General features: G+C 38.6%; 2 protein-coding genes across 6 annotated transcripts in view; one reads left to right on the forward strand and one right to left on the reverse strand.

The window, feature by feature from the left end:
• Positions 1–27,348, forward strand: part of slc7a1a (solute carrier family 7 member 1a) — a 34,877-nt gene that overhangs the window by 857 nt on the left and 6,672 nt on the right. For 2 of the 5 annotated variants that reach the window (XM_084942423.1, XM_084942427.1), the window contains exons 2-8: positions 5,486–5,574; positions 22,417–22,670; positions 22,761–22,943; positions 23,046–23,204; positions 23,298–23,472; positions 23,596–23,729; positions 25,100–25,322. In XM_084942423.1, coding sequence (XP_084798549.1) covers positions 22,472–22,670; positions 22,761–22,943; positions 23,046–23,204; positions 23,298–23,472; positions 23,596–23,729; positions 25,100–25,322 — 1,073 coding nt within the window. In that variant the 5' untranslated portion in view covers positions 5,486–5,574; positions 22,417–22,471. Of the gene's footprint in view, positions 1–5,485; positions 5,575–12,790; positions 12,929–20,084; positions 20,896–22,416; positions 22,671–22,760; positions 22,944–23,045; positions 23,205–23,297; positions 23,473–23,595; positions 23,730–25,099; positions 25,323–27,348 lie in introns of those variants that run through there. The other 3 variants (XM_084942425.1, XM_084942426.1, XM_084942424.1) reach the window with 3 other exon arrangements.
• LOC146379115 (homeodomain-interacting protein kinase 1-like) lies at positions 753–17,897 on the reverse strand. The gene is made up of 10 exons (XM_084941649.1): positions 17,732–17,897; positions 17,471–17,555; positions 3,761–3,980; positions 3,469–3,660; positions 3,182–3,363; positions 2,898–3,021; positions 2,657–2,776; positions 2,424–2,510; positions 2,090–2,277; positions 753–1,852 (listed from the first exon to the last, which is right to left on the reverse strand). The coding sequence occupies exons 1-10, from the start codon at positions 17,895–17,897 to the stop codon at positions 1,591–1,593; spliced, it is 1,626 nt and encodes a 541-aa protein (XP_084797775.1). The 3' UTR covers positions 753–1,590.

The following is a 27,348-nucleotide window of genomic DNA, read 5'->3' on the forward strand; positions in this document are numbered from 1 at the left end:
TTATCCAACGGTGGCCTGATGCATGCAAGGATTCTTGCCATGTAAGATCTGGAGCACCGTGCAGGACTTAAAACTGCTCTAAACCGAGGACTGAGTGGGACCTGAACCTGAACGATCAATCGGTGGTCTTCCTCTTGTCCTCGATCGAGGACAGTAACAGTAGAAATTAAAATCCCACCTCAGGCTGTATGTCACCGACGCCCCGATTTGACATTACTCCGATTTCCAATTGTACAATAACCTTTTGTTTTCAGGACAGCTGTCCGGGAGTACATAGCTACTGAAAAGCTCATTTAAATTGCAATTTATAGACAAATTGCAGCAAGATTGTTGCTATCGCCAACCCCGTTTATTGACGAACTTCAGAGAGACAGCGTTTGATATTTTTGTAATTACTACAATAGTTAGATTTCTTATTTTCCCCAATTACTGTAGCAGGCTTTTGGCTTGGGAGTCTGGGTTGTTTCCCCGTGTCTCTCTCTCTCTCTCTCTCACTCTCTCTCTCTCACACACACACACACACACACACACACACACACACACACACACTTTTATTTTGAAGTCTACACCCCCACCCCCCTTTCCCTCCCCTCACTATTTTCAGCAAAATGGCACCCACTGTCTCAAGGGTTTGTATTTTATGAAAGAACCTCAAACTGACCTGTGGAAAACATTACTAACCCTGTCAACATGATGCATTAGAATAATTAAAAAAAATGAAGCTGGTTCTTAAATTAGAGAAATCACAAGTTTATTGTTTTAATATTGTTCCACTTATTAGAAAATACAATAAAGAATAAGTACTTCATACAACAACATGTCAGTGAAAAAGTAATTCAGTGGAAAAACAAATTTTAAATGGTCTAAGCCCCCTGACTATTGCAATGATGGCAACAGATTGCTTTTAATTAGGACTTCTTCTTATAAGGGATTGGTACATATAACCTACCAGGTCTATTTTTTTTTAATTTCTTTTTTATGGTTTACTCCTGAGCAGAAATGTCTGTCTCCAGCATTTGTGCTCAGCCAGTGTCCCGTTGATCAGTCTCAATAAGGAAGATGTGATTAAAAGTGTGGATGCTGCAATCTCAAGAGCTCCATCTGGCACTCCTATGCAGCCTCTCAACATAGTCTTCCCCATTGTTCATCTTTCTCCACATAATTTGCTTAGGGATTAATACAGTATTCTGATTCTTACTTTGTGGTGAGCTATAATTGTCCTACATCCAACGCTTGTGCAAGATGGCTCAGCAGAACAATGGAACCCTTTTTAAATCACAATGATCTTTCAGATTGGTCAGAGACTCTTACACACATTGTCTAATCAGTCATTAATTTTTTTTTTTAAGACTCTGATTTGATTTGGTGAGTCTTGCTAAGGACTTCACTGTGGTCCTGGACTTTGTGCAGGGGTGCAGTGTTTGGCTGGAGGGTGAGGACAGCATTGCTAAGCAGAATGGGTGGTCCTAGAGTAAAGACAGTGGAGTTTAGCTGCAAGGCCAGAATGATATTGCTGCGAGGATGGGTAGTCCTGCAGTAAAGGCAGTGATACCGCACTTGGGTGCCGTGCTGAGCTAGGGAGCAAAGTGTTTATTGTTGGGGAGGGTGTGTGGTCCTGAAGCAACAGCAGTGGTGTAACACGGGAAGGCAAGGATGATTTTGCTGAGCAAGGTGGGTTGTTCTGGAATAAGGGCTGTAGCGCATAGATGGAGGGCGAGGATGATTTTGCAGAGGAGGACAGGTGGTCCTAGAGTGAGAATGGCGCCTCACTTGGATGCTGTGCTCAGCTCGAGGGCAAGGTTGGTTTTGCTGGGTAGGGTGGCTGGTCCTGGAGGATGGTTGCTGCAGAGACCTGCACACAGGTACCACCAGCCGTTACTGACAGATGCTCATCTTCTGAAAGCAAGAGTTAACACTGCAAAACAATCAAGCCATGTGCCAAATTATTGACTCACTCATCTGAATACAACATTTTCCACATAAAGCGAGATACATAACATATGCTCACAGTGGAAATGTGTTGTATGTGTCCATGTCCAGTGGGACATTAAAGGAGAACCAGTGTTTCAAATGAGAAGTAATATCTTACTCGAAGCTGTAGGGGTACAAGCGCAATATGTGGCGCAGTGTTGTGAAGTCGTGCTGCAGCACCTGACTGGGCGTCATCCGTTTTTCAGGATCAAGCTGAAGCATTCCTTTAAGCAGCTCGATAAACACCAGCAGATCACAGATTTCTGCGGATTTACTGGTATGATTTTGATGACGTGTGAACCAGAGCTGAAACATCAAAGAAAGAAAAGTCCCTTAAAAACTCTGAATTTTAAGTTGTTTCTTTTTGGGGGTTTTGTTTAAATATTTATTATATAAATAAAATCTATATTTAGTTTTAAACATAAAATAGAACAGTCAAGAAGTACACCTACGTTTTTAAGGTCATCAAGAGAGGTCAACTTCATCATCCTTTTCTCAGTGAACTTAATCCCTGTCTCACTGACAAACTGCTCAGGTGTCTGAAAAGACAGGAAACTCATTAGCACTGATAAATTGTAGACTGACAAAAATTGGCAATTTTCTTGAAAAACAAGGTTAAGAAAATATTTGACATTTTTAGAGAATGGCATATGCGGTTAATCAGTAATTGTAAAGTACTAAGAACCTTGAGTTTCCACGTGTTGGTGGTGAAATACAACTGCGTGTCGAAATAAAAGGCAGTCTTGAGCCCACTGTCGAGGATCTTGCCTGGAGGCTGGCCCTGAGTCTCCACTATGTACCTCATCTGGAAATACAGACCAATTGGTCAAATTCAGAGTCCAACAACTTTAATATAATGTGTTGTAATCCTTTAAATAAAGCTTTAAGTTCTTCAAAGGAGAAGCGTTAGTCACAGTTATACTTACCACCTCATATTCATTCTCACCAGGGTAGAGCATGGAGCCAAGGTACAGATTAGCAGCAATGCAGCCCAGAGACCATACATCTACGGCCTCTGTAAATGGAGCCCCGAGAATAATCTCTGGGGACCTGATTTAGGACAAACAGGAAAAACAGCAACTGTCAATTATTAACAACAAAAGTGACAACTGGAATAGTTATACAGCCGAGAAGCCCATCACAGAAACAGCAGGGGAGTATCCAGTATTGACCTTTAAGAGAAAAAGCCACTTTGGTTACAGCTACTAACCGGTATGAACGGGACTGAATGTAAGAGCCCATCGAGGCAGCGGAGGTGTCACATGCCAAGCTAAAGTCAATCACTTTGACCCTATATGGTTGTTTCTGATGGTTGACAAGCATCACATTTTCCAGCTTGAGGTCTGCATGTATCAAACGTACAGACTTCAAATGATCCAGCGCTTTCGCAATCTAAAAAAAAAACCCAAACAAAAAACCCCCCACACACCTTTGTATTAATGTAATCAGCATCCATCTGAAAAACTTTATTTATGTAGAGAATACAGTTAAACACACCTGCTGGGTGATGGCTCTAACTGACTTTAGAGCGAGTGGTCGGAATTGTCTTTCCTTCATGAATTCATAAAGGTTCTTGTCCAAAAGCTCAAATTCGAGACATAATTTTTGCCCATCGGTAAGAATGTTGTAAAACTGAACCAAGTTATACCTTTCAGATTTGTATAACTTTAACTTTCGCAGGGCAGCCACCTGGCAACATATGAGTTTTAGCTTCAAGTATAGATTTTAGAGGAATTTCTTCAAATACAATTGTTGGATTAATAACTGCATCAAGCCAAGTCTTTCCTACCTCCAAGTTTGCCAGTCCATTTCTGAAGCAATCAGTCTTAACTATTTTGATGGCTACGCTCTTCATGTCATTGAGCCTAATGAATTTTCCAACCGTGCCATAGGCTCCTTCTCCCAGGGTAGTTATCATCTGGTACCGTGCAGCTCCAGTGAAGTACCAGCCTATGGGAAGTAATCGGTTGATCTGGGCAATTTTATGGGCATCTCTGGCATCATAACGCCTAAAAAGAAAAAACGTTATAAAGAACAAAGATTCCTAAAAAACAAACAAACAAAAATTTAAAAACTCATTTAAACCTTCATTTCTTACAATGTAGACAGATTTTCATAATAACAGCAGGTGATATTAGAGGAAAAAGTGAAATAATGCATTGTGATTGTAAACCGATCATCTGCTGTCATGAGCTAGTTAACCAGAAAGCAAACTAAATACTTGGCAAGTTAATGTCCTTGATTTATCTCAGTAGTTTCACCTTAAAAATTACTTTGATGAATATCGAGTGAACAAGTTCTGCATACTACAGTGCTTGGAGTTTTTTAGTACTGAAATGGAAAGGTTTGGTGAAGATGTTTTTTTTAGGTCACAAGTCAGGGGTCTGACTGGACTTCAATAAATAAGTCTTACAGTTAACGTTATTTTAACCTGTCACAAACATTGATTTGGTGATGTCTAAAGGTGCATTCTTGGAGAGTACAAAACTTCAAACATTAGCCATTAGCCATTTCAAATGAGAGAAGACAGTTTTTACCTATAAAACAAATTAGTGCCACAGAGCCGAGCTCATTTGGCCCAGGTGAAACTCATGCACCTAATTACCCTCCAGTTATCTCCTGCAGAATAAAGCACGGCACAAAATCCAAAAGATAGAGATCTAGTATCCATGCGACATCACAAACCACACCTTCAAAGTGTAGGGGCTCTGAATGCGAGTCTCATACGAGATACATTACAATCCAGCATTATGTTTTATTTTATGTTCTTATTAAAAACCTTATTAATATTATAACAGATGCATTAAGTACTGACAGCCAAATAATTTTAAGAGCACATTTGCACATGTAAAGTTACGTTAAGGGTTACCTTACATTAAGGGTGCAGACGCATTATAAGCCTGCATGTGGCATGCATGCACTAGGTCAGGGGTGTCGAACTGCAGTCTTCAAGTCATTCTTTGTTGACAATAAACTTATTTGAATATTTATTAGGACTGCCACTAATGATTATTTTTATTATAGATTAATCCACTTATTTTTTTTTCCATTGATTGAATGTTTTGCACAAGCCATAATCCAAAGTTGTAAAGGCCTTAGCAACTTTAGCTGACCAACATTTCCTTGATTACCCTATTAGATTTATTACCTTATTAGATTCACAAGAACAACCAAGAAACTTGTTAACACTTAAAACAAAGCCCATAGGAGCAGTAGACAATGCATCTTTTGGAGAAATTGCAATGGGATGTTGCTACTTCCAGAGTTGGTCTGTGGCTTGGTGCTAAGAAGCCAGACAGAAAATGGGTGGGAGAGAAGTTTATTCTTATATCATAAAATGTTGAAAACAATTAAACAGGTTGATTTTGTTTTTAAAATCTGGAACATTCAAGTATGCTAAAGTGTACTTAGTATATCATTAAGGCAGACGATTAAAGCCTACTGGTTACACTATAACTAACACTATGATATTTTAAATGGAGGTTTGTTAAAGTTGCTGCTTGTGTGATTATAGATGCAGTGAGAGTCATGTTTCCCTTGCCGCCATATGTCATGACATCTTAAAACCTTCAACCTGAAAGTAGACAGAGGACGTTCAAGAAGGTGAGCTGCTGTTCTTGTTGTTATTCTACTACTGCTTCACATAAAGAAAATACATTTTATTAGAGGACTCAATGATACTTTATGGTCAGACCTTGTCTTTGTTAGACACGGGAAGCCAAACTAGATTAATCAATAAAGTACATCTAGCAATAGTCCAAAACAGAGGCGTTAGACGCTGCTCAACTGCAGGATGAGATCCTCTCTTTTTTCAGTGACCAAGCTAGCAAACCAACTTGTAAGGCAAACATTAGCTGGGAGGGCCTGAAGTAGCTGGGGAGCAGTGACCACACTGAACCTAGGTATTTAATGAATGCAAAGTTTCATCAGTAAAAGCAAACATGCTATAAGGAATAAGGAATATCTAACTTTTATTGGGGTGGCTGCCGCTCAGGAGAAGCAGTTCATCCTCTAATGGGAATATTGGTGGTCCGATTCTTGGCTGCTCCAGTCTGCACGCCAAAGCGTTTTAGGTAGAACGCAGTTAAGCTTATATAAGAAACAGTCCATTTACCATTTATAGAGCTATCTACACTTTGGTCAGATACATTTTTAGAAATTTCTGTTTAATTCTGGAAGGATGACAGATTTTATACAAATATTGATAAGATGAGTCACTACTAACGAATCCAAAATAGATCCGGTCCAGATGGGGCTGAATATGTGATCCTTATCTGTTCTGCGTCCATCCTGCTGTGCAGGTGGACTGCGATCTGGACCTGGTTTGCAGATCCACTACAGAGCCTATGATATCTCTAGGTTGGATCTGAGCCAGGGTCATTTTGCTATTTAAAAGTAGCCTAAACCCAGGATTGAGAAGGTCTTGAACCCTAATGTGTCGTGTGGCCTGGGTGGAGTTTCGGCAATCTAAATTAGAGTGAAAGCAGAAAGTGGCCACTAACATCTGACTGTAGGAGTAAAGTAAAGGTGTTGTGCAGTAAGTTCCATAATGGAAAACATAACAAATCTTCAAACTGATTCAGATCCTGCTTTGGTTAGTATGAAGGTGTTAAGAGTTAAATATTTGTCTCCTAATTGGGTACTGACTTGTCAAGTTTAAAATCTGACAAGTCAACATTTTATTCTTTTTTCTGCAAAAAACAAAACAAAACTCAAATAAAGTGGAATATCTATTGTTTTGCTATTACCACAATGAGTTTTTGTCTTTATGCTTATATTCTTGAGAAAAATAGAGAGGCTCATTATACAGTAACATATAATCAACAAGAGTTCATGTTATAAAGGCATTTAAAGAAAGAGTAATCTGACCTTTCAGATCTAGACCATTGCAGCTCAGACCAGCTCGAGTCAGTCTAACTTTAGCACCCCTGAATGTGGGTCACTAGTGGTGAAGTTGCTGACTGTGTTAGTCTATCTGCAACCCCTACACACTTAAATAAGTGTGTGTGTCTGTGCGTTTGTATGTGTGTGTGTGTAAGCTTTCCAGGATCACTGAGATTATGGAGGCTTTCGCACCATGAAGGGCTTATTCATATTTCCTCATTACTGTGTCTCTACCTGATTTGTGGCTTCTATTTATACCCATCACAGTTATGAGTAACACACTCAGACATTGTGTGTTCCTGCTTTTGGAATTGATTTGTTGCTGAAATAGGAATGCTAAGAATAAGATTCCAGATAGAAGGTTTGTATTGAGTGGGTAGGGATTTATGAAACCTGTAACTTTTCGTAATAACCAGAATACTTTTTATGCTTTAACTCTGAATATTTTAGAGTTCCACTTTTTCCTGGAGTAATCTACAGAGAAATAATCTACTATGAGGGGAATTAAGTCCATTGTAAAATGTTGATGAAAGAGATCTTTTGGTCAATGTAACATAACCTAACAGTTAAACATATGCTCTTGAAGTTCTTGATATGTTACTGCATATGATCTGGGTGGTGAGTTCACTCACTTTACATTGTGTCAAGTGTATTTGTTTCTTGGCATATATTTATATTTGTCACAGTCTCTGCTGCGCTCTTGGCCAGGTTTATATATAAAAATCAATATATATCACAAGTATACACAAATATAGTACTTTGAAATATAAAGTTAAATTTTTGCTGCTTATTAGGTCAAAAGTGCAGTCGTGCTTTTCTGGGGTTTTTTTTTCATCTTTGGCAACAAAAACTCTGCAACTATAAGTTGACTAGCCAATCACAATGAAACAAGTCACGCTTTACACTGAAACAGTATCACTTTCAGAGTTTTGTAGCTTTTTATTGACCACCACCAGTCATAAAAGTGATTCCAGAGATGTCAATAAATACAGCCTTCTTTTTATTTCCTTTTAATTTTGTGAAAAACAGCATGAACTATTCCTGACCTGACCTAAAAACATTAGTATTTTTTACCTGCGTCAGGAAAGAGGAGGAAGAGTAGAAGTATTATTAGTTATTACCAGCCAGCCTGACATGTTGCCAGCCTCTTTTTTCTTTTTCGCAGGTATAGTTTCACTTCAGTTTGACTTTAAAACAATATGTCCACCAAAACAACCAATCTGTTTAAGGAGTTACTACCTGATGCCCAGGTGCTGCCCATTTCCTTCTTTTACTTATTAACAGTTGACTTGCTTCTGATATTTTTCCAACTTGTTTGAACATAAAATCATTCAGCTGCTACTGAAAAACCACAATTCCCACACCCTAATTTTCCAGGAGTAAGTCATTTCAATTCACTTAATATCTCTGATGTTGCTTTGTCAATTTCTATTACTTATAATAGCAATAACATTCTGAATTTTTAATGCAGGATAAGAACTTTAGAGTTTATCATAACGCAGAGACCTACTCGTCTCTGCATTATGAGTACTTACTTTGATATTGTATGTGCCCTCTGTTAGGAAAGTATGGGGAGTAGGACTGTTAAGAAAATGGGGGAACTGTCATGATCCCTGCATTTTGGACCCTACGTTTGACATTGTGAGCTAATGTTTCCTTTGTATTTTTAAAAGGACAAAATATTTCAAAAGAAAAGTTTTGTTTCTTTTGTAATATTGCTTTCCTTGTGGCCTTAGATATATTTAGTTCACCATTTTCAACTAAGTGTTGGTCCCTTTATAGTTAATATATAGTGTACTATTTGTTGAATGGCTGCTTTCATTTAATTCCCTGTGTTTACAAGTTTAAAAGCTTTGTCTATTTTCTGTGGCTCTTTTCGATTATCTTCTTAAGACTTATTGTATTCCTCTGAGTCTTTGGTTCTTCTTAGTTGTAGTTACTGTTTACACTGGGTTAGTACCCTGTTGTGTTCCTTGGTGTCCTGATCTGCATTGCCCTTCATCTTTATGTGTTCTTCTGTCTAGTCTTTCTCTCCACCCTTATGCCAAGTTAACCTTTGCTTCCATTCAGTTGTGTCTTTCTGTTTTATTTTCTGTTGTTCTCTGTGTCTTCTGTTTTGTTTACTTCCCCAGCCTGATAATGTCTATAGTAACAACATTTTTGTACCTTTTACTTTTTACATTAAAGCAGATTTTTTGTTTGAGTCATTCCTGTTTCCTGAGTCCTGCATTTGGGTCCGCCCTCTCACATGGTAAAATCCATGCTGGCTATTTTTCATCTTCTTTTCTTTTTCTTTTTTTACAAGTGTTTAGATTAACTTCAAGTTTGACTTACTTACATAACATTCTGTTGCTTTTGGCTTAAATTGATTTGAAAAACTAATATACTAGAAATGTGATTTCACTCAAATAAGAGGCCTAGATTTTTGGTAATGCTGACAAGTGTTGTGGAAACATTTTATGTCTTTATGAAACATTTGGATCTGACACAGTGGCTAACTGTTACTGATACTGTATTACTCATCTTGTTCTTTGTTTGTCCGTAGAGGTGGTGCCAACTATTGATACACATTGTTCAGTTACAACTGACAAGGTTTACGGGTTCAAGGTGACCCTGTGGGGCATACCACCTCTATCTTGGTTAGCCAATAAGAAACACAACATGTTACCGTGTGGAACTGAAGATGATACCAAGATATTGCTGCAAATATAAGTAATCAGATAACACAGGTAAAATAAAATCAACACATAATTTTCAGAACTTCTCTGTGTTGCTTTGTCACAGTGTGGCCGGGTACTTATTCTAGCTCTTTAAACATTCATGTGTGTTGTATGCATAACTACAACTAGTTGAATCACAACTATAGTCTGTTGTAGCACCTGCTCATTCCTAAGGTTACGTTCTTGCCCTCATCTCAGCCCAGAGGCCCTAGATGTAGAGGACAAATTTATATCAAACCACAAGCTCGATGTTTTTAATGGATCTCTTTTGTTCACACTTTTAAAATTTCACCCTCACTAATGACCTTTTAACCTCCCTCAGTAATCATTGTGTGTCGCTAAACTGAAATGGAGAAAGCATAACACCAACTCCTGTTATTTAGTTCATTTAGTTCAGGAATGCAGAAAGTTGGAAGGCAAATGAACACTAATTAAAAATGCGACAGCCCTCTCTACTTTAAATGAATTTATAAAATAAACTACCAAAAAGCAGTTAAAGCTGCAAAATAAATAAGTATAATTCTTTTATATCATGTCATTTGTTCTCCAAGGAAGAAGTTTAACCCAGAAAATGACTGGTGCAGGGACTTGCACCGATATATTTCTACTTTAAGGAAATATAACACTGGGTACAAAACGTTAATCATTATCCTGCGGTCAGAATAGTTTCTCAGCTTAAGTTTTGCTTGTGCTATAGATATGTCAACCCAGTTTTTAAAGAGATACTATCTGCTGTTGCTCATTTATTTCTTTTACTTATTAACAGTTGGTTTGCTACTTGGTATTTTTTCCAGCTGGTAGTAAACTGAAAAATCATTCAGTTGTTACTGAGAATGCTTTTTGTGCGCTTTTAAAGCATTAGATTTAAAGTTAAAATAATATTGTTGTAAATCCATCCATCCATACTGACATGAGGTTTTGTGTTTTTACTTTGCTGTTCATTTACCTCAAAACGATGCCTCTGTTATACCACATGCTGACAATATTTCAAATGCACAGCCTAATAATGCATAGAAGTTATTGACACAAAAATGAATGATCAGCATCGTTTATTGACCTGACTAACTTTTTTCATGTTTATTTCATTTCATTTCCACTTTATTTGTCAGGGGCCATGTACAAACAAAAGAAAAACTTTAATCTCCTAAGATAAAAGGTTGTACCAGATTTAGCTACTAGCTTTACTATCTGCAGCCTGTGGGCAGCACAAATAGAAGAACTTTGAATAATATCTTTGGCTTGATAAACCAAGTCTCTTGGGTTGTTTTAGCAGGATGCTTCAGCCCTGTGCACATCACAATTGTCCTGCTGCTTCTATCGGCAGTCACGTCATTAATACACACTCTTGGCTCGCTGGCAGCCGTAGATGCACATGCCATAGCATTGCTTCCATAATAAGCAGACAAGAGGATGGATGAAGGAGATGGATAGATGAATGTGTGGCCTCTTTTACATGTTTTCTAGCAAAGTCTAACTTGCCTATCTTAGGCTAATGTCTAATTATGACCTTCTCCCTTGCCTACACAGGTCTTTCAACTTTTAGCATATCAGAAATTCCAGTGAACAGCTGCCAAATACAAGTCCAACTATTCCCTTATTATTGCAATGAAATATCGAGAGAATAAGCCTCACACAGCCAACCACTAATCAGTCAATTACCTTTGATCCTCTGGAAACAGCAAATCATCCATAAAATGGCTATAATTTACTCATTATATGTTTTTTTTTTTTTTTTAATGTATGTTTCTTATCTTTTTGACTTGGAAGTTAACTGGAGCAGTTGTGCCCTCCAAAATTGAAGACTACCAATTTCCAGACACTTGAATTTCTGGTTATTGATTTCAACAGTTGTCAGGTGTGTGACTTAATCATTTGGTGTAGTTTAAGCCAGAAGGTTATTGCATCATAGTAATGGCTAATAGTAATGAGCAGGTGGGGCTGCGTGTTTGCACCTCTATCTCCTCCTCCATCTCAATGCGTTAAATAGAGTAACCCCGAAACTCCTCACTGCATCCAAAGACCAACTTTCACCAAGTGGGAGACTGTGTTGTGGGGTTCTACAGCTTCATCTTCTTAGGCTTCACAGGGAAGCATCCAATACCTTAGATACCTTTTGCCCAGCTGCTGCATTAAGGTAAAATACTACTGTTGTAATGCTATCATTTCTGTGTCACAAATGCAGGAAAGTGATCAAGTACTACCGAACTGGTAACTTAGTAGTACTGTACCCCAGCTTGGAATCATTTTCTGGGGGAGAAATGTGTTTTCCTACATAAAATTAGGAGCACCCAGTGGTCTGTGCTGCCATCGCATGCACTCTCTCTGCAAGCATTTAGAATTTCCTTTTTCCTGCACTTGTATCCTACTGAAAGAAGTTTGTTTTAATGCAACACTACAATAATGAGCTACTTAAAGCACATGGTCAGTAGCAAAAATTATTAAAAATGAATAATAAATCCTGGAAACTGCTAGATCTGAATCTATCAGAGCTGCAATTGAACTTATCCAACAATGGCCTGTAATGCATGTAGGGAAAAGGGTGGCTGTAAGATTTGAAGTACTGTGCAGAATTTCAAACTGGCCTAAAATCAGGACTGAGCAGGTCTCAGACTCTGGTTAAAAGCACAGGTGGTGGTGAAAGCAAAGGCACTGCAATGAGAATGAGAAAAATACCTCATTCTAAGGTGTTAAATCCCATCCCATTTACGTCAATATGAAAACTTTCTGAAACTTTAAGGCTGTCATGTCAACAAGGAAATCCAATCTCTCACATGCACAGTACTGTTTGCTATTACTGCAGTGAGTTCGTTTTATATTTACACTTGTTTCCTCTAGAAAAGGGCATAAGTTCATTATCTAGATAGCTTCAGCTCAGACCAGCATGAGCTCACATTTTCCCTAAACAATGTGTAGCTTCTGTTTATACCATCACAGTTAAGATGAAGCAAGTTGCAACTGGATTTTGACTTTGACTTATCAAAGCAGTGTGAAAAATATAAGCAAGTCCAGCTTTAGTAAATATGTGTATAAATGGTTATTAAGATATCGAGTACCAGCAGAGGCGGGCGATGGTGATACTGATAATGACGTATCACAATAATGGAAAAACAGAACACACACACACATATATAAATAAATACATAAATTTATTATATGCCTGTGTGCGCATGTGCATGTTTGAGTTTGTGTGTCTGTGTGGGTGTGTAGGTCATTCACTGTCCCTCGGGTGGTGGCATGTTGACATATATCAGGCAGCCAATCATGCCCTGTGTCCTTCTCCTGGGAATATATTTTTATTTTGAAATGTTGCTTAGCTCGTGGAAATTTGGAATTACAGAAGTGAAGTGGTTTAAGTAAGTGTTCCTTACTTCATTGAATGATTTCCATTCCAGGAGGAAATGTGTCTTTGTTTCAAACTGACCAGTCAAACACCGATCGCATGTTCTGTGTCCTTGCGTTAAGAGCTGTCTCTACTTTCTATCTCTGACTGTTTTTCTTACATACATTTATTTGCATTTTGTTATAATTAATTGTCTCTGGCTGGTGTTTGGAAAGCAGTGTTTTTGTGAGACCGGTCAGGCTCATTCTTTGTGTTTGGAGGGCTTTAGAATGGAGTGGGTCTTAGGGGCTGGACTTAGGGTGATCAAAAATGTTTTACTTTATTTAATTCAATCTAATTATCAGTGGGTGTCTTCCTAATTCTGCTGGACAGTCATCACTTAGTGCTTTTCTGTGTATGTATAAAATGTCGAATTCTGCATTTAGTGATTATGTTGGGTGTTTATTTGAACAGATTATAGCTCTGATGACTGAGTGAACCCTGTACTTCAAACGGTACAGTGCACACCATAATATTATCAAATGTTTCAAGGCAGATTTTCATTGGAATTTGCTCTAATTTAAATTCTCTTTTTTCTTTATTCCCTCTCTCACACACACACAGCTAACCAAGTCTTCACTCTAAAGTTTATTGTGCTATCTAGAGAGACTATAAAAACAAAAACTATATTGTTTTTAATAAAATTAGATGTGGAAAAGATGACTTTAACTTTAACTTTTCTACTTTGACACTATTTTTAAACTGAGGTTCTTATGTTGTTGTAGCCAGCTGTGAGGTCCGTTTTAAAATGCGGACAGTGACCAGTTCAATCTTTCACAGTTAGCCGTCTGTTTTTTTATATTGTCTTTATTTTAGTATAACTAGTTTAGCTTAGTATACAGATACAGCCACTCAATATTGCTGCTTTCAGTCCGATGATTTTCTCAGTATTATTTTTATTATTGTTTTGTACCTTAGGGTGGAATGTTTCTTCAAGTTCTGTTTTAACCTTGCAACCATCCAAATCTAAGTGTATTCCACCTGTGTTAACTTGATAGGTGTGTGTAGGTGTGTAACTCTTATCAGCTGTTTAGGTTGTTTATGAGGGCTGGGCTGGGTCTTTGAAAATGTGAGCAAACAAACAAAGCAACCTCATGGTGCCTTCCTGAAAGCAGGGCATTAGAAGACTGGCAAAAAATGGAGTCTATACTACTATGTGAATTCCATATATTTAAGATTTTCCCACTTGATAATGAGCTTTTGTTCTTTCTGTTGAAACCTTCAATTTGTTTCAAGGAGAGCAGCACATGCTCTCACAGTTACCACAAGATTAAAAAAAGACTGACATTCTGATGTCGGGGGTTTCATGAACGCTGCGCTGAAAACTGTTTCTGTGACTGACCTTCTCTGACCTTAATACACTAAACAGGCATGTTCTGGTTTGTCAGATCATTGCAAGTTGAAATGACTTCTGCATCGTTTTGGGTTACACTCTGGTGTAAATCTACCATGATGTTACAAAGTTTGCAAATGTATTAACAACAGTAACGAACTCTGGACTGCATACTTTTAAAACGGGATTTTAACAGTAACGTAAGTAATCTAAAAATCGTTTTTGATTAATTTTATTGAAGGACAAAACACATAATTGGCATTGAATAAGAAGGCTTCACAGACAGGCAGAGCTGGGGGGAGGGTGCTGCTTGTCTGTTTCACATCATTAAGTGGTGACGATATGCAAATGAAGCGCGGCAGCTTAACAACAAGCACTAAAATGAGAAAAGCAAAAATCCCTCCCTATAGTTCGGGAAAATACAAAGAAGGTGACTGTTTTTATAACAGTGTTCTATAAATACTTTCTATCAATGATTCCTGGAACACCGTTTACAAGTTTTAAAATCACAACCAGCACTGACAGGATATTTGTGTGGGGTTTGGAAGTTGCTGCCCTTCCGTGGGGGTTCAGAGAGCTGTTTGATGAATCACCTAATGTGTGACAATGGAATCTGCTGTGATGCTAATGACGGTCTGCCCTCTGCCTACCTGTCTGTAAAAGTTGTTAAAATTACCGCAGTGATTTATCAGAAATGTGCAGAGTGTGGAAGGAGAATTAAAAGAAAAACAGGTGGTTAACAGCGAGCAATTTACTGCATTTAAAAATGATGCAATCCATATATTATAAGACTACATAACTAGCTAATATATGTAATTATTATTGTACCACATCTAAAATACGCTCTTCTCTGACAGGACCAACCAGTAATCAGTTTGCATTTATATTTTGCATTGATACATGTGTAGAAAGCTGGAAGTGAATCAACTTCCATTAGTGCCCCCTGGTGGATGTACAAGACATTACCACTGGTTTTCATAAATGCTGCTTGGGACAGGTCATGGTCCTGTCAGGAATGAGGCGGGCATTTGAAGTGGCTGTATCTGTTACTAATACCACATCCAACTTTCATTTGTAGCTTTTATACGGAGCCCCGGAGGGGACATGGGAGAAAAAAAAATTAAGACGGACTTTTGCGAGATCTCGCAAAACTAACTCGGGATCTCGCAAAACTTTTGCGAGATCTCGCAAAACAAACTCGGGATCTCGCAAAACTTTTGCGAGCTCTCGCAAAACAAACTCGGGATCTCGCAAAACAAACTCGGGATCTCGCAAAACTTTTGCGAGCTCTCGCAAAACAAACTCGGGATCTCGCAAAACTTTTGCGAGATCTCGCAAAAGTTTTAGCCGCATTCTTCCCGTTAGCTTCGAGCTAACGGGAGGTCTCGACCTCCTGTTAGCTTCGAGCTAATGGGAGGTCGAGACCTACTACAGCCGGGAGGAACACCGCTTTCCCGGCGTCCGAATAATGTGGCTAAAACTTTTGCGAGATCTCGCAAAAGTTTTGCGAGATCCCGAGTTTGTTTTGCGAGAGCTCGCAAAAGTTTTGCGAGATCCCGAGTTTGGTTTGCGAGAGCTCGCAAAAGTTTTGCGAGATCCCGAGTTTGTTTTGCGAGAGCTCGCAAAAGTTTTGCGAGATCCCGAGTTAGTTTTGCGAGATCTCGCAAAAGTCCGTCTTAATTTTTTTTTCTCCCATGTCCCCTGCGGGGCTCCGTACTTTTATCTTAATTTCTTCTCCTACAATAATTTAATTATTTCCACGTGTTAGGTATTGTGTTGTTTGTTGTACCCTCTGTTTGTTAGGAGGTTCTCAAATATATTTTACCTTCACGATCTGTACCGAAATAACTTGCAAAATGAATAAAACCTCTTAAATTAACTTAATCTTAAATAGGTACTTATTTTGTTAAATCTAACTTAAAGTTAACAGGCTACATTTTTCAAGAAATGATTTCTTTGACATTACTTCTGTTGTTGCAGGACAGGTTAAATATTTTCCCTGTGGGATACTGGTAAAACAGTACTGAGTATTTTCCTGGGTATCTGAGATACGCATCAACATTGAATCATCAAAAAAGGATTTAAAAAAAAACTTCACCACCTTGCACTACATTTAACAAACTTAAACACTTTAAAAAAAATTTTTTAAAAACTTGTCTTTTTTGTACCTGATGTGCTTGTGACAAAAAAGTGCCTCAGGTACCACTAAGAATGTTCATTTATTCACCATTATTGTTTAAGGGAGCCACATATTGCCACATATTTCTATTCTTTAGTAATTCTATGATTTTGATGATGGAGCCGAACTGAAAATCTGGAGCTTCAGAAGGAGGGAGAGACGAACCCCGATCGTGGTTCTTCACGCAGCCTGTTTTACATGCAGCCAAATCCACTTGTTCAGCGAGCTGATTGGTTATCAGACTTTTAGACAGAATAGACAGAATGTCTACAGAAATTTTGACACCTGGGAAAGCTATCTTTTCCCCGCTGTGCGCGCACACAGAGACATTTTCAAGTTACTTCCCTCGATCAGCCCTATTATATATAATTATCGAAATGTTTGTCTAAAATGCACTCGTTAATGTTACTTTGTAATGGTGCTAGATTAATGTCCGAATATAACATCCAAAAACCTGACGTTAATACTGCCCACAGCCTCACACAGCCTGGTGCGCATTTACGCACATGGCCTAAAAACCCTGTCTTAATTAAACTGCGGACAACTCGAGATGTGACGTTAACTACATTTTTGTGTCTTTCCACACATACAGGCCAGCTGGTGGACACTGACTTCAGGTTTATATAGTGAAATAGTATTTTTTTTAAACAAACTTTTTCTCCTCCTTGTATATAAATGATTCTATTAACAGCTATCACGAAAAACTTCCTCCAGCCACGTGCGCATTTTTGCGATTGCAGCAAACGGAATGCCGATGCGGCATTCTGTAATATTTACTGAGTATTCACATCAAGCCAAAACACCTGCAAATGTCCCCGTACTCTAAATAATATATAGCAACGATTTTGCAACATACCGAGTCAGACATCGTGTTAAGAATGAACTATTAAAATGTCAATAGAGAAGAGAGGCGAGCATCAGGGAAGCTGAAGGAACTGCCTGTGAGATGCTTTTTTAACGGAGGAGACAAACAGAGGAGGGAGGGAGAGAGATGGCACGCTTACCTTCTTGAAGAAGGTTGTTGCCCGTTGTTGGCAGGTGGTGGTCCAGGGAAAACCCGCTCAGTTGGCAGCTCATCCATTGCCTTTACTGTAGAGTAAATTTAGAGTAAATTATTTGATCCTCTTCAGTACACTGAAACATACACACTTGTCATGGAGTTTGCAACAGCTAGTTGATAACTCCAGTGTTATGGAAAAAAGTAGGTTCTTAAATTTGCTCTCAAAAACTTACTGAAGCTACAGATGTCAGTTTAGAAAATTTACCTTGTTTGTCTCCAGTCCTCCCAAATGCTTCTTCCAGAGCTGCCTTCTTGAGGATGTTGCAGAAAAACTTTCTAGTTCTAATCAAACCTGCCGCTTTAGCAGATTCAGCTGATGGAGAAAGTGCAGGGATTCCAGAAGAGGGACCCTGTCTTTTACGCAGCTCCATGCGCCGCCCCTGTCTACGTTTGTGCGAAATAAAGCTTCTTCATTGGTGCAACTGTGCACAATTAGCATACATGTCAATAAATGAAGGCTGATATTGTTTCATGCAAATATTTGCATGGTTAAAATACAGTCAAACAACTATTTGTAGATAGTTTTATACATGTAGTTAGCAGCCTGTGCGCTTAAGATGTTATCGCTAACGGCTATGGAAAACAACAGCAGGCCTGCTGCAGTCTAACCTTTGCAAAGCTAATGCTACTAAATTTAATACCAACACAGTCCCATAGTTAATGCTACGCTTTTTTTCCTCTACCACCTCTGTGTTAGCCCTCATCAAGCTGACAGCATTAACTTTATCCAGCATTGCTAGCGTTAGCTATTTCCACAGTGACATGCTACGTTCAGACAGAAATGTCTTTATTTTATAAGATAAAAGTTTCAAATTCATTAACACAAGCCAGCACAGGAAACATTGGGCCTGTAGTTAATTCTTACCCACACTTATAGTTAGCTAGTAGTTTTAAAACAGAATAGCACAAAATGTCCAATTTCGACCTTTGTAATATTTAAATCTAGTCTGGAATGTCTGGTCCCATATCTACACTTACATTTCTTCCTCCGATGAAATGAAGAAAACAGGAAAACAGATGACTAAATAAATAATCCATCCTCTTCCATGCTAATGCCCTCCACACTGGACTGAATGAATTTAGCACCTGTGCTCAGCCATTCACTGTACTGTACAGATGAATAGAAGCGGTCATTGTCAAAAATAAACCTATTTAGTTAAATCCTGTATTATTATCATCATCATCATCATCATCATCATCATCATTATTATTATTATTATTATTATTATTATTATTATTATTATTATTGACCTGACAAAGTGTGTTACTGATAGTTTTTTTCTGTCTGTTTTTTGTTACTTTGTTTAAAGGTGACTTGTGATTTAATTATCTCAGTTTACTTGGACTTCTTTATGGTAAAGCCAGTATGACTAAATCCAGCCACCAGTCTTCCTCAAAGTTGTGAGAGAGGTGTTGATTGTTATAAAAAAAAAAGTGTGTTAAGTGTCCTTTGTTTCTCTTGGCGGTTTCTCTGCATTTGAACTCTTTAGCTTGTCGTGCTTTTTAATATATAGATTTGCCGAAACAAAACAAAAAAACACAGCACATCATTTTCTGCACTTTTCTCTGTTTCTCTGTCAAAGGGTGTCAGGGTACTCATTCTAGCTGTTTAAACATTCACACGTGTTGCCCTACATACAGCATGTATGTATAACTAGAAAAAGTTGAATCATAACTATAGTCTGTTAAAGCATCCACTCATTCACAAGGTTACATTCCTGACCTGATCAAAGTCTAGAGAACTTAGATGTAGAGGGTAAATTTCCATCAGACCACAAAGCTTTTTATTAAACTTCAGCCCATCGTTGTCTCTACCACTGACTTTACTGCAAATAAATTCAGTGATGCTCTTGTCAGTAAGTCTTTTCCTGTTACAACAGCCCTACCGAATCCCAGTGAACTCCTAACCTCTTTCAATAATCATTGTCATGTAGCTGAACTGAAATGCAGAACGTAAAACTCACACTCCTCCCTGCATGACTAATTATCTAGATTACTTAACCCTTTACTGGGCAATTTTCAGCCTAAGAACAATATCCCTCTTATCTTGATCACTTAATGTTTTTGGAATTGGATTGTAATCAGAGGTTATCTGAAAACACAGTAATCCTCACTCACTGCCAACTAAAAACACTGCCAGTTTCAAACCATTAATCATTCTCCTCTTGGAGCATAGACATCAAGGTTTTGTGTGTGTGTGTGTGTGTGTGTGGGGGGGGGGGGGGGGGGGGGGAGAATACCAGTTGACTCTTTTACTTATAAACAGTTCTTCGCTTCTGGTATTTTTCATCTGCTACTGAGAAAGTTCAATTAGCATTCCCAGGGGCCGTTTTGATTGTTTTCAATGATCGACAGAGGTGACTGCTCAGTGTTTGTGCTTTTATATTTGATTACTGCCTTGGATACTTTTTCTCACTGTTTTCTCATGCTCTGTCTATTAAGGTTAACACACCCCACTTGCCCATGGTGTTCCTGAATACTTTATTTTTTATGTATTCATTTATGTATTTTTTCATTAAAGGCAATTTTCAGGCCTACTAATCACATTAAGCTCTTTTAAAGCTTCAGTTAAGTAATTTTAACCCCACACCCCAGATATCAAATTTGACAGATTTTTAAGTGTCCAGGACCCTCTTAGGGACACTCCCAATAGGGGTTAAAAATCTGGGACTCTCCACCAATTGCTCTTAGAGCTGAAAAAGCTCTTCGGATGAGAAGTGAAACAGCTTCAAGAAACTTAAAGAAGTCCAGACGCGTTTCTTTCCAAGCTCAGTCACCTCAAGGAACTTTATATTGTAAGGTAAAGACTCTACAATAACAGCTAAGGCTATTTATGGAATGACTATTAGGTCTTCTTCAAGCCAGCCATTTTCCAAATGTCCAGAAGTGTCATATTTATGGTCTAACTTCATTGGTTGAAAGGGCTTACACCCCTTTTCTGTTCAGTTCCCCCCTTCCACTTCTTTAACATATTATCCAAAGTACCCTGCCAAATACTTTTTAATGTGTCTTACAAGGGACCATTCTTTATATTGCATACTGTTATAAATGTAATATGCAACTACAATGCTGCTGTTATTTTAGTCTATGTACAAGAGTTCTTCTGGTAGAAATGCATTTATTAAGTCATCCTAAGTCTGCAGGAATTAAGTCTGCACATGTGTGCATGTGTGCCCGGTGCTTGGAATAGCCAAGCCATGTGATTCTTCTAGAGTCTATTTCAGATCACCTACTGTCCAAAGCCCCACAGTCTTCACAGCAGCTTAAAGAAAAGTTAACAAATGCACAGTTTAATCCTTCTGTCGTCACTTATCATTTCATCAGGAGTTGTTAGGTCGAGCGCTGAAGTGTACCTGTAGGTGTGTTTGAGTAAGTACTCTGTTCTGTCTTTTTCTGCCTTCACAACCAACAGGTTACTTTGACATAATGTTCAGAAGGCATATTTTAGTTTGTTTTGAATGATCAGATTTCATTCAATTTGAACAAAATCTGACAAAATGTAGATTTTTCGACAGAAAGTTGTGACCCTAGACTGACCCGTATACTCAAGTCAGTCAGGGGTTGTGTGATATATATGTAGGTCACGTTCATTGGTTTGTTTATTTTTTTTCTGCAAGGACTTTATGACTGCGCCAGAACATTTTTTTAAATCTTTACACTGAATTGGATTTTTATTACAAATTTGTATTTATGAGCTTCCGAGATCATAGACAGATGCTGAATGAGTGAAATAATATAGGGTTAATACATAATATAGGGTTAATACATGCATGCAGATTGTCTGACAGCAGTAGCCCTTTTGGGGTCTCATTAAGGAGAAATGGCAACCTGAAGTCACATTTTACTTTGAAAAAATGCTAGTTTTTTATGCCATGCAGTATATGAATCAGATATATCAATTCTGTAATTGAAGGCTGGAACTAACACTTATCTTCACTTTTGATTATATTCTCTATCAACTGTTTGGTCTGTAAATGTCAGAATCTACCAGGAAAATATTAACATTTGATTTTCTCATTTAACTAATAAAGGACCAATTGGTGTGCATCTAATCAAAAGGCATATGTTCATTATCTAGGCCCTTAATAGTGGAAAATAGAAGAGGCAGTCACCTGTGAAAATCTAATGAATGGCCATCGAGCTTACCGTTGAACGTGTATCATCATTTATAATCACTGACAACATGCAAACTATAGTGACCTCTACAACACTGCTGCAGGTGTGACTTCTGCTGAGATTGGTTTTTAGTTCAGTGACATGAAAATATCTGTATAGTGTTTTTTGTACTGAGCAGTTATTTTCATTTATTCCCTAAAATGTGGCTGGTTGCATGTGATATTATATTTGTATTTACATATGCTATATTTTACAGCGTCATCTAAGTCGGCTTTAGATATATGTGTGTAATTTTGCTTGGTTTGGATACAAGCTCATTTATTAGACATTTTTATACAGTGTAATTCATAATTGTGATGTGCTAGGCTGGAAAATTGAATGAGAGCCTGATTATTCTCAGAGGTAAGTGAGACGACAGTGTTCTCACATCAGCTTGTCCTTGGGTGGAAGTTTCTGTGAGCTGTTGCACTGTCCACATGACCTCTCGTGTTCATATCCTTAGGTCACTGCATTCTCACAAGGTGTCTGGATACTTGTCAGGCTGCTACTCTCTGTTACTTGTGTTTATCTTGTGCAAATGACTTAGCTGTATGATCCAAACATGGGCTAAACAGTAACAATCCTGGCAGATACTTTTAGTTTATTTTCTGCAATGAGTAACGTACTATAATGAGCTTCCTTAGCTATTGTCAGAAATTATTCGGAGTCCTTTGTTGAAACAGGGGAGATGAAAAACTAAGCGTGTTTTTTAAACTTACTGTCTTTCATCTTTAGGTTGTGACCTCTGAACCCCTAAACCCTGACTTTTGCTGAGACCAGAGTGTGATCCATGGCTATAAAGAGCCTTCTGCACGCTGCTTCCACTTTCAGGAAGCAGCTGATGAGGGTGAAGGTGGTAAACTCTAACTCCGAGGACTCCCGTCTGTGCCGATGTCTCAACACCTTTGACCTGGTAGCCCTCGGTGTGGGCAGTACATTGGGTGCTGGTGTTTATGTGCTCGCTGGTGCTGTTGCAAGAGAGAATTCTGGCAAGTGACATTACTTTTGATAGTGAAAACATGTGTATTGAGGAAAAACCTGAAAGTTTTTAATCATATGATTCCCACCACCTTCCACAGGTCCTGCTATTGTGCTGTCATTCCTGATAGCAGCTATAGCCTCAGTGTTAGCCGGGCTTTGCTACGCTGAGTTTGGAGCCCGTGTTCCCAAAACAGGCTCGGCTTATCTGTACTCCTATGTGACTGTAGGGGAGCTGTGGGCCTTCATCACTGGATGGAACCTCATTCTTTCCTACGTCATTGGTAAGCATAAAGCAGCACTGCTTTATTGTTTCTGTTTTGTCTAGTTTAAGGTCATGTGTAGGAAGAAATTTGTCTTCAAGAATGTTTTTTTCTTCGTCTCAGGTGCCTCCAGCGTGGCTCGTGCATGGAGCTCCACCTTTGATGAGTTGATAGGGAACCCCATAGGGCAGTTCTGCAGACAGTACATGGCCCTGAATGTACCAGGAGCACTGGCAGAGTATCCTGACATATTTGGTGCTTTCATCATAATCATTCTTACAAGTAAGAAGACATAGAAAGCATTTAATATTACACTTAACACATTTTCCCAAGACATTTTTCATTTTCCATTTCTTTGTCCTTTGCAATTCTAAGGTCTGCTGGCATTTGGGGTCAAAGAATCGGCAATGGTGAACAAGGTCTTCACTTGTATCAATGTCCTAGTCTTGGTGTTCATGGTGATCTCTGGATTCGTCAAAGGCACTATTAAAAACTGGCAGCTAGACCCTGAAGAGATCCTACATGCAAGTTATACAACAAACAGCACCAAGTAAGGACATATTCAATGCTGAATCTTTCCCTTTAACTGTCTCTGTTACTCTATTTTTTTTTTTTATCTGGATGACATTCTTTTAGAACTATATTTCATATTATTTATATTCCTCTGGTTTAGTGTGACAGACGTCCTGCCAAGCGCAGAGAGTTTAGGAATCGGCGGCTTCATGCCATTTGGATTCACCGGTGTCCTGTCAGGAGCCGCTACCTGTTTCTATGGGTTTGTAGGATTTGACTGCATTGCTGCCACAGGTTAGTGCTGATCTGACCTGAAAACTCTGTCGACCTTCTGTTTTTGACTCCCTCTGCTTCACGTCTCGCAGTTTCACATACATCTCCCTTTGACGGCCTCATGGGTGTGTTTCCATTTTCAGGGAGAGAGGGGGGAATGTAACTCAATCTTTTTGGAACCGTTTCAGCCCCGAGCTTTCCTAAACATCCAGAAGTATTACATAACAGGGGGCAAGAGAGAAATTAAAGATGCACTTTACTGCGTTTGGCTCATTTCTGCTATTGGCTGAAGGCCAAAAGACTGCTACTCAGGTTAGGGGGGAACAAACAGGGTTTTGGAAGAGGGCATTCCAGAGGTTTTTCCCTGAGTTTTGCAGAGTTTGTGAATAGGCTTGTTTCTTTATACATGTTACAAGGTTTTTCCCACCCATAGGTTTCCTGAATTTTAACTGGCTGGCAAGCTGACCAGTTAGCCTTAAATTACGATTGTCAGACATAACACAAACTCACAATGATCTTTTTGCATGTGTGTGTGTGTATGGCAGTAAGAGTTAAGTTGGCATGAAGCCATACTCCATTTCCCCCTGAGACACACACACAGACACACACAAACACACACACACATATCATCCACACAGCAGTTGTCTCCGTCACGTTTCAGAGCTCTTTTATTTTACAGTACTTTGGGCCTGCTTTGACACGTAACTGTGCGTCTTATGCACTCGCTCCATCACCGTAATGTGGTTTTATTACACAGCAAGGCCTTCCTACATAATCCCCTGCAGCTGAGCAGTTAGGCCTCTCAGCATGGTGGCTCCCCCCAAAAAAATAAGCTAATATCTTCAAACCTTGCAATGAACTGGGAGTGGCTAGTAACAAAGACATAGCTGTATAGCAGACGATGGGGCGATTTAGGAAATAACTAAGAAGGTAAAGTAATTTCACTGCTATTTACAGGTTCAGTCAACCACTTAGCATTCAGTTAATTTCCATAAAATTTTGCATGCACTTCACGATGCAACTGCAGCACTTCCGTAAATTATGTTACCTTTCTGAATACAGTGCCTGCACCCTGCATTCAAATGGACAATTCTCAGATGAAAGCATAAAACTCCTCCAAAATCTGAATATCCATCCATCATCCATCCAACAGTAGAGTTTGTACTGTGTTCTGTGTTTTCGTTCCACTGAATTTTCACATATTCACTTTTCTGCCTCATGTTCAAATGCTGAAAGTAAGAATTTCTGTCTTCTGACGATGTTTTTCAAATATAAATATAAGCAAAAAATGGCACATTACCTGAAGATATTTCTGCACCCGTTGAAATCATACAGAAGCAGATTTGCATATCTTGGCTCTTAACTGTGTCTATATATTATATATGTCCTAGGTGAAGAGGTGAAGAACCCCCAGCGAGCCATTCCTTTTGGTATCGTATCCTCATTGCTCATCTGCTTTGTGATCTACTTCAGCGTTTCTGGTGCTCTCACCCTCATGATGCCATACTACCTGCTGGACAGCAACAGCCCTCTGCCTACAGCTTTTAATTATGTGGGCTGGGGGGGCGCGAAATATGCTGTAGCTGTAGGCTCTCTTTGCGCTCTCTCTACAAGGTAAGAGATTTGAACTTAGAAGCACAATGAACATGTACTAGATCTTGTTCTGATTAACTGATTAACTCTAAGATAAGCAACTGTAAATACCAGTAGGTATTCTATTAGGCTGAGGAATATAAATTTGTTCCTTGTGGACCATGACATTTATTCAGCATTGTCCACTCAGTCATCATTAACCAAATGCAATTTTTCTTTAAAAAATCGAATTGGAATCCTATCAAAATATAGATTTTTGAATGGGGAAATGAAACACTGTCACTCAGCTGCTACAGCTGCAGCAGGAGGGCAGGAGTCAGTAACTAACTCAGAATCTTCACTACATCTGCTTTCTGGAGCGCAACCAAAGACTATCATTCATTTTAAATGCGCAGTTGTGTACACGGTTCTGTCTCAGATAACTACACACACACATATATATTTATGTTTGTGTTCCTGAGCGAGAGTGTATATTTAACTTCAGAAAGCATTTGATGCCTTAACTAAAAATAAAAAATGCTGCTGAGAATATAGCTGCACCATCACTGTGTGAAGGCGATTATGTAACAGGGACTCAGAAAGGCTAAGGCAGGTGACATTTTTTTTTTACTAACAATTAGTTTCTAATCACTTTAAATGATGGTCCATATATGTTATATTTAGCAATTAATAATAGCAACAATCAACCAATATTTTATTCATGATAAAACATAGAAAACATATCAAATGTTTAAACTGAGTATTTTACTATTTCATGATAAAAATTACGATACAATGATAATTTTGAATTTGACAGCACCAGACTGGGCACGGGTGCAACAAACGGCTGAAAAAGAACATTTTGATATTATCTTAAATGGTTAATTGCTGCACGAAAGGCAATAGCCAGAAATCAATATTGGAAGCTCATGTGCTTCGGCCCCTCAGGCAACACCGCATTAAAACCAGGCATGATTCACAAAGGTTAAAGCTCTATCATGCAGAGAAGAAACTATTTATGAACATGATCTAGAAATGCTGTCTTCTCTGGGCCAAAGCTGTGGTCCAGTGAAATGCAATTTGAAATTCCCTTAGGTAAACTTGAACACCGTGTCCTCTGGACTAGTGAGGAGAGAGACTATGCATGTTGTCATCGCTGTGTCCAAAAGTATGCATCTCTGATTTTAAGGGGATGCATTAGTGCATTAGTACATTAAAGGTTTTATAGTGACATATGCTGCATATCTCAGCAAGACTGTGTTAAACCACTTCTTGAAACACTTAGAACTGCATGGTTTCATAGTAGCAGAGGGTGCTCAAAGGGCCGACTTGGAGTCCAGACCTTTCACCAGCTGAAAAGATTTACATGAAATATTTTTTCTCCTATCATCACAAAAAGGTCGTGGCGGATGGCTGTCGCTCCCTGAGCCTGGTTCTGCCAGAGGGTTTCTTACTGTTAAAAGGAAGTTTTTCCTTCCCACTGTCACCAAGTGCTTGCTGAAAGGTATTTGAGCAAGCACTTGGTATTATTGTAAGGTCCATATCTTTCAGTATAAAGAGTCTTGAGGCGCTGTTTTTATGAATTGGTGCTATAAAAATAAAATGAATTGAAAATAAACGTGTAGTGAAAAATACGATAAACAAGACCCAGGGCTGTTGAACAGCTCAAATCAGATAAGAGTGAGATAACATTCCTCTTTCAAAGGTTCAGCAGCTGATCTCCTCAGTTCTCGAATGTTTTGAGACTGCTGTTAAAAGAAGAGAGGATGCCACACAGTGGTAAACAGCATGGCCCTGTCCCATCTTTACTAAGACATATTAAATTCAGCTAATATTAAATATAAAAATAAGCTAATATCTTTGTTTTAATGGTACATTTTCTCAGTTTAAACATTGATTTTTTTCATGTTTTATTGTGAATAAAATATGGGTGCATAAGATCTGCAAAACATTGCATTAAATTGTTATTTACATATTACAAAGTTACATTACAAAGTGTTGCACGTGTGTTCCTAACTTAAAATGTACGCACAACATATTTAAGTATCTTGTGTTCTGTTTTTTTTTT

The sequence above is a fragment of the Perissodus microlepis genome, chromosome 10, assembly GCF_051167445.1.
Source record: "Perissodus microlepis isolate ML-2025 ecotype Zambia chromosome 10, ASM5116744v1, whole genome shotgun sequence".
NCBI lineage: Eukaryota > Metazoa > Chordata > Actinopteri > Cichliformes > Cichlidae > Perissodus > Perissodus microlepis.